Here is an 8977-nt window from a genome sequence, read left to right as displayed (position 1 = left end):
GCGGGGCGCTCCTGCGTGTCTGAGCCCCCTCCGTGGGCTCTTGACCCCCTCCAAGCGCTGTGCCCATGGGGAGAAGCCACACCAGGTACCTCATACTGCGGGTCCGTTGCCGTCCCTGTGCACTGGGCTGGAGCTGCTTTGGGCAGAGGGTTCGTGGCCGGGCAGGTGAGCATGGCCATGCAGCCATCTCCATCAGCAGCCTCCCCCAGAGCTGGGCCTTCCTCCACGGAGTCACCCGCTCTTGCTCTGCACAGCCTGGAAGGGGTCTTGGGTTACTCCCCTGCAGCTCTTCTAGCCGAAGTTTCAATTTTTTATTTATTTACTTTGTATTATTTTTTGCAAGTGCTTCAGTACTACAGAGGAGGGCAGCAGAGAGAGGCAGCAGGGACATCCTTAAATAATTTTCATTTCTGAAAATCTGCCTTTTCCTCTTCTCTCTAAGTCCAGAGGAGAGATCTTTGAGGGGGTGGGAGGCACATCTGCACTGCAAATAAAAATAATAATTACAACCACCAACCAAACCAAAAAAAAAAGTAACAGCTAAGAAAAAAAACACTTTCAATCAACGATTTTGGAAACCAGGGATCACAGCAATTGTACTATTAATAAGGAGGAAAAAAAAAAAAAGAGAGGCAAGAAATCCAGCAACCATGGGCCAGCCTGGCTTCCTAGCGTGTACTTTCTGTTCTCTCTCCTTTCTCCCAAGGTAATTGCAGTCTGCCGAGAGGGAGTTAAATGGGATTAAAAGATCTGTGTAAGCAAAAGGACCCAGAAGAGAAGGAGGAAGGAGTGAGCCGTCCGGGCCAGGGGGTGTCTTTGACACAGCTGAGCCCCTTAGAGAGGCAGAGAGCTGAGCTCCTGGGAAGGATGTACCCACAAACCGGCCTGTTCCCCTTTTTCTGATGGATTGCTGCAAAAATTGCCCGAAAGAGACAATGCACTAAACGTGATGGAGCCGGAATCAGAGCCGGTCTCCAGACTCAGAGCTACAGCAGCAGGCAGGGGGTGAGTACAAAAGTCCTACTTCTCCCGGCGCTGGGGAAGGGCATCCCGGGGGGAAATGGGGTTTTGGGGGGCCGGGGGAGCCCGCGGGGTGCGAGCGGGGAGAACGTGCCTGGGAGCCCCGCTCTGCTCCGCTGTGCTCGGGGCGGCTGGGGATGGGGTGGGGGAAGACATTCCTGCTGCCAGGGGACGATGTGAAAACTCCTGGGCTGCAGAGGAGAATGGGCTGGGAAGCAGGGAGGCCACGCTGGAGCGGGAGGGTGGGAATGGGGCTGGGGTGTGGGGTTGGTGCTGAGAGCGCCTTGGTGAGGTGCGGAGCTGGGGGTCAGGGTGCTGGGGACGGCTGGAGGAACCCCCGCTTCCCAGCCCTGGGGAAAGGAGCTCCCAGTCCGGGAACTAGTCCCGGGGGTGGGCCACCCCGGTGCGGGTGTTGCACCCACATCGAGATGCAGCAGCGGGTGATTCTGCCTCCCCGGGGTCCCCCCGGCACCTCCACCCTGGGCAGGCGCCAGGAGGTTCCCAGCCCCGCTGGGGAGCAGGCTGGGAACGCTGCTCCTTGGCCCTGCATCGCGGGACGGGGGCACGAGTACCTGGAGATCGCCACCGCAGTCCTCCGAAAAGTGGGAGAGCCATGGGGAGGGCTGGGAGGCACGTCCAGGGAGGCAGGCGGGTGCGTGGTGGCATGTTCGTGTGCTTCGTGTACGCGCACACAAAGATATCTTTCTATCTCTGTACGTATAGAGACATGAAAAATTGCGGTCCACACCCTGCCTGTCCTCTTTCTCACGCAGCCGGGGCCAGCTTTGAGGATTTTCATTGTTAAATTTGTTGTTGTTGTTATTTTCCTGGGGACTAGCAAAGGGTTAAGCCCTCTGGTTGCGTTGTCGGATGTAATGATGATTTACCGACACTCCCTTGGAAGGACTGGGATTCTTCTGCCTGGCAGTTTGAAAAAGTTGTGTACAGGATCCCTGTGCTTCTGCCAGACCGGGACGGGCTGTGAGATGGGGGGAAAGGACGGAAATGGGGCAGGGGGATTTGGGGGAACCCCCCCCCTTCCCAGCGTGCCCCCCAAGGGTCACCCCACTCCCCACAGCCGCCCCGTTAGCGCGGTGCCGGAGCTGGACGGGGATGAATGTGCAGTTTCCTTTGTAGGCTCAGCACACGCCTGCCCTGCATGCGTGTGTCTGTGTGTGTAAAGTTATGTGGCGAGGTGCGAACCGCTCTCAGAGCCTGCAACCAGCTCTCCTCGGGAAGTTCGTGCGTGTTTGTACGCTCACAAGGACCAAATTTCAGGGCTTTGGGGCTTTTTCACCCGGACGTGGCTGTGGTGTCTCTGGAAATGCTGGTGACTGCACTGTCCCCCAGCTGCACCTATTAAACACTGGGTGCTCTCTGGAGCCCCGTGCCTGCCTGGGAGCGTGCGAGCGTGGCTGTGTCACAAATGGAGAAGTCGACAGGGGAGGAGAGGGGAGCAGGGGGACGAGGACTGCTCTGGGGCACCCGGAGCAGCACTGCGAGGCGAGGGGCAGGGCCGGGTGCTGGGGAGACACTTGGCACGAGGCGAGGTCCCTTCACACTACCTTGGGAGCACGGTGGTGAAGTTATCTGCAGTCATGCTGCAAGAGGGGACAGGGGGACCTTGCTCGAGCCCCAAGGCACGTCGGACCCCGCTGAGGCTGGGGCGAGGAAAGGGGCGCCCGGCAGGTCTGCGTGCTCGCAGCAGGGCTGGATCTGCCCTCGTATCTCTGTACCCCAGGCTAACGCTTTGCGAGGTACCAAGGAAATCTGCGCTGTGGTCTCTTCTGGTGGTTCAATATGTGCGCCTTTTGTTCCCAGGATCTGCTCGGGGTTAAATACCTTGCCAGCGTACTGCTGATCCGTTCCCTCCTCGGCAGAGGTCGCTTGCTGCCCTTCGCATTATCTCCCGATGGGCTTTTCGGTGCTGGGCTCCCACTTGCCCGGCGGAGCTCTGTGTGCATCCCGCCGTCCCCACAGCTGGGTGTTCCTCTTGAAGCCCGTAGTCTCGGTGAGGGTCCTGGGAGCCAGGAGCTGCTTACCAGGCCACCCTGGTGCCGCAGAACCTGCCTCGGGGTCCTGAGCATGGTGCTCCTGAAGGCAGCCCCTAACGGGAACCTCCTGGTGCCGTCCCTCGGGGCACTGGGTCCCCACGTGTCCCAGCACCCCTGCGGCATCCTCTGGAGCGGGGCTGGTGGCTGGGAAGGTGCCGGACTGCGGGACACCCCTGGATGGGAACGGCAGGGCTGGCTCACCAGTGGAGGGGAAGCAGCTGCAGAGCACGGTGAGGGAACCGAAGCCTTCTGGCCCAAGCAGCCAAAGCCTGTAAAACCAGGAGAATACAAACCTTTACGGGCTTTGCAAACTTAAAATGTTCTTCCTGATCATTTCTGTTGATGCATTTTCAGTGAGCACAGGCTCCCCGATACCACAGAAGATTTTGCACTCTGCCATTCATTGAATGTGTCCAGCCCGTAGCACTCGTGCCCTTTAGCTGCATCTGCACCACCCCAGCTCCTTCCAGCCCCGGCGCTGCATGCTGGCCCAGGAGAGGCTGGTCTCCTGTCCCTGAGCCTCAGCTCGCCCTGCTTGCTGCTACAGCCCTGAGTGGTGGCTCTAATGCTGCCCTGGGGCTGCCTGGCCCACCCGCTGGGTGAGGAAGGCCCTGCATGGTGGTACAGCACCCGCCTGGTGCCCCTGGGGAGGATGGACCGAGTGGCAGGGCAGCCCTGGAAGGGATGGAGCCAGCCAGCTCCTGTTTCAAGGGGAGATGATGGCCCTGCAGGCAGGGCAGGTGATTTGGGACAAATTAGGGCAATACTGGGCAAACGGTACAGGTGGGCTGGTACCTTGGGGCGAAGAGGAGGCAGCAGCACAGGCTCTTGGAGCTGTGTCCCAGGAGGGAAGGGCGGCGTCATGGCTGAGGTCCTGTGCCCAGGTCCCCCTCTGCTGCCACCTCGATGTGCCACTCTAGCAGAGCCCCAGCTTCATCCCCTTTCTGCTTTGGGCTGCGGGGATAAAACTGCCATGCTTCAAAACATCACGTTTCGTTGCGTTAAAGACTAGGGGACACCCAGGTCTTGCAATAACGAGTTGTATGCAATTTCTAAATAGAGATTTTATTTCTTTCTCTCTCTTTCTCTGCCAGTTTGTTGGGGGCATAAGTAGCAATGATGGACACTTACTGAAGTGCAAATGGAAACAATGGGGAATTCTATACAGCTCTGCCAAACCCCATTGACAAAATGAAGGAATGCAAAGGCATTTGTTGGAAGGACAAAAAAGGAGTTAGATGACAGATCACGCTTAGCACTTCTGTTTGCCGAGGGCTCCAGTTACTAGCTGTGGACACAAAGGGAAGGGCCACAGTGAGTGCTGTCACTTCGCACAGCAGCAAAGCCAATAACCCGGGCAGTGATGGTGAGCAAAAGGAGACCAAGCAGCACGTTGTCAGGAAAGATCCCCTGTTGTGGGAAGTTGCTGGGGGGTATCTGGAAGGGTGTTTGAGTCATCCCAGCCTCATCGGTCGGTCTTGCATCTAGCGACGAGGAAGCAGGTTGTCAGCAGCAGGAGCTCAAAGAAGCAATGAATACACGAGCTCTGGTTCCTGGTTAGGAGGACAGGGACCAGCACTTTGAACCCCATCAGCCCTTTGTCTGCAGGTATCAGCATAAACCCTCGGAAGAACAAAATGAGGTAGCTGCAGGAGGGAGGGTTGGCCACGCTGGTGTTTCATCTCCACATGCTGTGTACGGCAGGTCTGCATTACCCCCATGGAGAAATGCTACGTGGAGCTATAGGCACTGGGGAGCAAATACCAGGCCTTTATGCACCCACACCTTCCTTGTGCCTGGCTGATCAGGCTGTGCTTGAGTCCTGCTGTAGTGTCACTGCCAGGCACCGAGGTCCCTCCCCTCTGTGCCTGTGATTCCTCCCTCTCATCAGACCCCGATGGATCATTCTTCACTACCAGGGGCCTCCTCCTGAGGAAGCAGTAGCTTTTTCTGGTCCACAATTGCCAAAGCCTTGAGATAGACCTCTACAGGCACAGCTCTGAGTCTGTTTTCACCCTGAATTAAGATGAGATTTGGCAGAAATGGCAGTGGAGAAAGCCTGGGAATTTGGGGGTTTGCACCCACATTCCAAACCCTGGGGCAGGGTGGAGCGATTGGGATGTTCAGGACGTTTTAAAATGACCATGGAAACATATCTGTCTGGACCATATCTGCTTGTCTGTTTTCACCTTTTTCTTAAAACAAGCAAACAAACAAACAAACAAAAAAACAGCGTAGGTGCTGAATGGAGGTTAAAAGCAAATACAACTTCAGTCACCTCAGACACGTTCCCCATAGCATGCTGAGTTTTTCAGCAGAGCCTGGGTACACCAGACAAAATCTTTGACTGGAAGTATAAACAAATATCTGGTTAATACTGCAAAAAAAGGGTCTAGCACAGGACTATGCAGGGTCAGAACAGGGACATCTCATAATGATAGGTTCCCATCCCTTTCTCCTGAAACTGAAAGGGTGAGAGAAGAAATACCATAGTTTCCAGAAGCCCTGGAAAGAGAGAAGTCTGTTGTGCAAAGGGTGATCTAGTATGAAATGAGATTTCTACCTCAAAAAGCTGGGAGTGGAATCAATTCTATGGTGCAGTTTAAAATCTCAGTACGTAGGCTGTGATTTTTGTTTCCTGTTGACTGCCAGAACTGCCTGGGAGTCGTATAAAAAGTCACCTACAGTCATGTGCACGGGATCTTAAACAACATCAACATTTTCTCTTGTTAAGAACTCATGTCTGATCTACAGCTAGAAATGTAGATTTGCCTTCCTTGAAAAGCAATTTTCAGCATCCAGATGGCTTTATGGTCTTTTGGACAGGAAAAAAAAAATACACCTGAGTGGAGGAGAGTGCGGGGGGAATCGTTTTTCCACTCTGCAAGAATGTTTGCAGTTTCAAAGACGTCTTGCACTGTAAATGACAGCAAAAAAAAAAACACTGCTTTGGGCCCTTGTAACATTTTGTTCGGCTTTGACCCATCATCTACTCAAACAAGATGTAAAATAATTTGGACTTCCTCTTTTTGTTTTTTTTTTTAAGCAAAACTTTTAATTAAAGAATGTTGAAATTGTGCCAACCTATTCCAGAATTTGTGAAGTGTAGAATTAGCTGATCAATAAGTGTTTTACAGATTGCTTCAGCTTTGTCAAACTCGCACTTTTTTATCGATAATTCCCGACCAGGTTTGTTCTTGAGGCTGTTGTATTGCTCTTGTCTTTAGATTCATCATAGTCCTTTTTTCCTCTGTTACGGAAGCCATTGGCTGTTAGGTAAGAACTGATACGTTCAGCAGGATCTTTTCTTTACTTTTGCTCTTGAAGCTGCCACCTGAATGTGACCGTACTGGGGCTGGGAGCAAGACACGCTCTGCACAAGCCACATGGAGCAGTGATAACTTCTGTGAGCCCCCCTGCCACAACTTGCTGCTGCCAGAAGTCTGATTTTTAATATGCATTAAGAAGATAGCGAGTCTGCAAGCTGAGAACCCAGAGCAGAGTTTTGCTAATTAGTACACTAATTAGCAGTCGTGATTTCGGCAGATCTCCAGATTGGTTCTGAGCACCACGTGCGGGGACCTCCAGGAGGTGCCAGCCCCAGCAGAAGTGGTGCCAGGACCTTTGGGTTGAGTTTTGTAGGAACTCCTCAGGTTGTTTTTTTCTAGCTGCTACCTGCACACCCCTGATTCTCAGTGGGAAGATGCTGAAGTCACCTCCAAGTCTGAGAAGTGATACTGACAGCCTTTGCACTTGTGTCCCTCTCTGTTGTCTCTTGCTTTCAACCCTGGTAGTTCTGGACAGATCCCTGGGGTCTGCAAAAAGTAACGAAGCAAAACTGCTCTGGAGTCAGTAGCTTCAATTTGCTGTAAAGGGAATTTGTGTCTCCACTGGAAAACTTTTAGGGTTCACATGAACCTATGTCGCAGGTGTTTAGGGGCACTTCTTCGCCTAGTAACTATGGCAGTGGTATCCTCATTTGAGTATTCATAAGCCCTGTGCAATAAAAGAAATGAATGCCTCTAGTGGGTGCCTCTTGCTAGAGTCACTGTGGAAATCACCGCTTGTGGGAAGAAGCAGAGATAAAGGAAAGGTGCGTTTGATAGCTCTATAAAAGGAGAAAAGTCTTCCTTTACTATTGCTACTCAAACTGCTTATGCAATCCTGTTGCTGCAGAGTTGTAACGGAAAAAGAGCCTGCATTATAAAATCCTGCAATAATTAACAGCCCCATCAGTCACAGGTCTGCCATTTGGAAGCTGCTTTTGCTTTTTCCATTAAGTTGGTAAATTTTGCCAAAGTGTGTTTCTTCAGCACTTTGGCACTCGGCCCCGCTCTCGGCTTGTACAGCATTGGCTGCACGAGGGGTCCAGGAGCAGGGCTGGGGCCAGCTGGATCCCATGCTGTGCATTCGCCTCCTTTATAGCCCCGGCGGTGTCACTGGAATGGAATTACGTGCTGGATTTTCCCTAAGGCTTGTTCTCCTTGCTGTGTTGGTCAACAGGAATTTTGGATGCAAGTTTGGGTGGTGAAGGTTCTCCCGCACTCCTCCAAACGCAGGTGGACTTGGGTTAGGTGTGTTGTGTGCACCAGGGTTTGTACAGAGCTGGACAAATCCAGTCCTCGACAGAGAAAAGGTGTTATTAATGCTCGGGTCTTCTGGCTTTGGAGCTGACGTTGTGTTGGTCGCCCCCTTCCCCTCGTGCTCTCATCGGGCAGTCGAACCCCGTTGCTGGCACCCGGTGCGGCCTTCACTCCGTGCGCATGTGGGAGTTGAATCCGCATCCTAACACTGTGATCCTTTGGAGGTGAGCACAGAAATGTAGGTCTTCTGTAAAGGGTATTTTAGCCTCTTTTAAGTCATAAAACGGTTTCAGCTAGAGCTGGCCATGAGGAGTCATCGTAATCTCTTTGCCTTCCTACTCCCTTTGAATGAGCAGGGCCAAGAGCTCTCCTGCACACAGCCGTGTCTCCAGCCCCCAAGAGCTGTGTCCCATGGGATTCAGTAGGCAGAAAACAGGCACATCACCCCAGCTGGAGGTCTCCTGAGTGCACCGAAGGTGTCCTGGTTAGCATATAGCTGGCTACAGGACTCGGAGAAAGATTTGGCTACTCCACGCTGCTGTTCCTTCATGCGTAAACTAAAGCAGGCCCAGAGCTCCCGAAATGTGCAGCCCAGTGTCAGGGTAATGGAGACAGCAAAAGAGTGATGTGCTTCATCTCATTTTTTTCCCAGCCGATGTGGGGCCACTCCAGTATTTTGTCCCTTCGAGCCTTAAAATATTAGTTAGTGGCTGGATTCCTGCATGGATTTTTGCATTCAAGGCCAGGTTTCCCTGCTGCTGTGTAAATCACAGTGGCTTCGTTTTAGCTGTGGGAAAGGGTCTCCTGCTCTAGGTGAGGATCTGGCCCAGGGTCTTGCATTATCTCAGAGGACTTTTTTTTAGGTAAAGCTGAGACTTGATGGCAGGAGAAGAGTGGTCTCTAATCCCATTTGATAAATGATTCCTCTCTGCCAGATCCGAAGAGAGGAGAAAGCTCCACTTTGGCATCGCTTTGCAAACCCCACTGTTCTCACTGGCTTGGCTGAGGTGAAGAGCAACTGGTGGGTGTCCCACACTGCTTTCTTCTGGCCGAGGACTTTCTGTAGTTTACTTTTTTTTTACTCAGTTCCTCCAGCTGCCTGATGCCCTTGCTGATCGAGCTGTTAAATCTCATCTCTCAAAGACAAGGGAATTCAATCTCCAAACTTTCCACTGACAGTTTTAAGTGAGCTTAACCAAGCAGTTTCCTATGTTCGTTATTTGGCTACAAATCAAGGAAGTCGGCGGGGGAAAGGGGGCTTCAGCTGCCTTTCTGGTAAAACTTTTCCTCTCTGCTGCTGTTTTCAATGGCACTTTGAGG

The 8977-nt window shown here is 52.7% G+C and overlaps 1 protein-coding gene across 2 annotated transcripts in view; it reads left to right on the top strand.

Annotated features, from left to right (window-relative positions):
* The first annotated feature begins 514 nt into the window (after positions 1–514).
* The window catches only part of COL27A1 (collagen type XXVII alpha 1 chain), a 150506-nt gene continuing 142043 nt past the window's right edge, over positions 515–8977 (top strand). For both annotated transcript variants that reach the window (XM_050714467.1, XM_035555557.2), the window contains exon 1: positions 515–1005. In XM_050714467.1, coding sequence (XP_050570424.1) covers positions 950–1005 — 56 coding nt within the window. In that variant the 5' untranslated portion in view covers positions 515–949. The remainder of the gene's footprint in view (positions 1006–8977) is intronic.

This window comes from Cygnus atratus, chromosome 19, assembly GCF_013377495.2.
Source record: "Cygnus atratus isolate AKBS03 ecotype Queensland, Australia chromosome 19, CAtr_DNAZoo_HiC_assembly, whole genome shotgun sequence".
NCBI lineage: Eukaryota > Metazoa > Chordata > Aves > Anseriformes > Anatidae > Cygnus > Cygnus atratus.
Note: the sequence above shows the minus strand (reverse complement) of the source record. Positions and strands in the feature narration are given on the sequence as shown.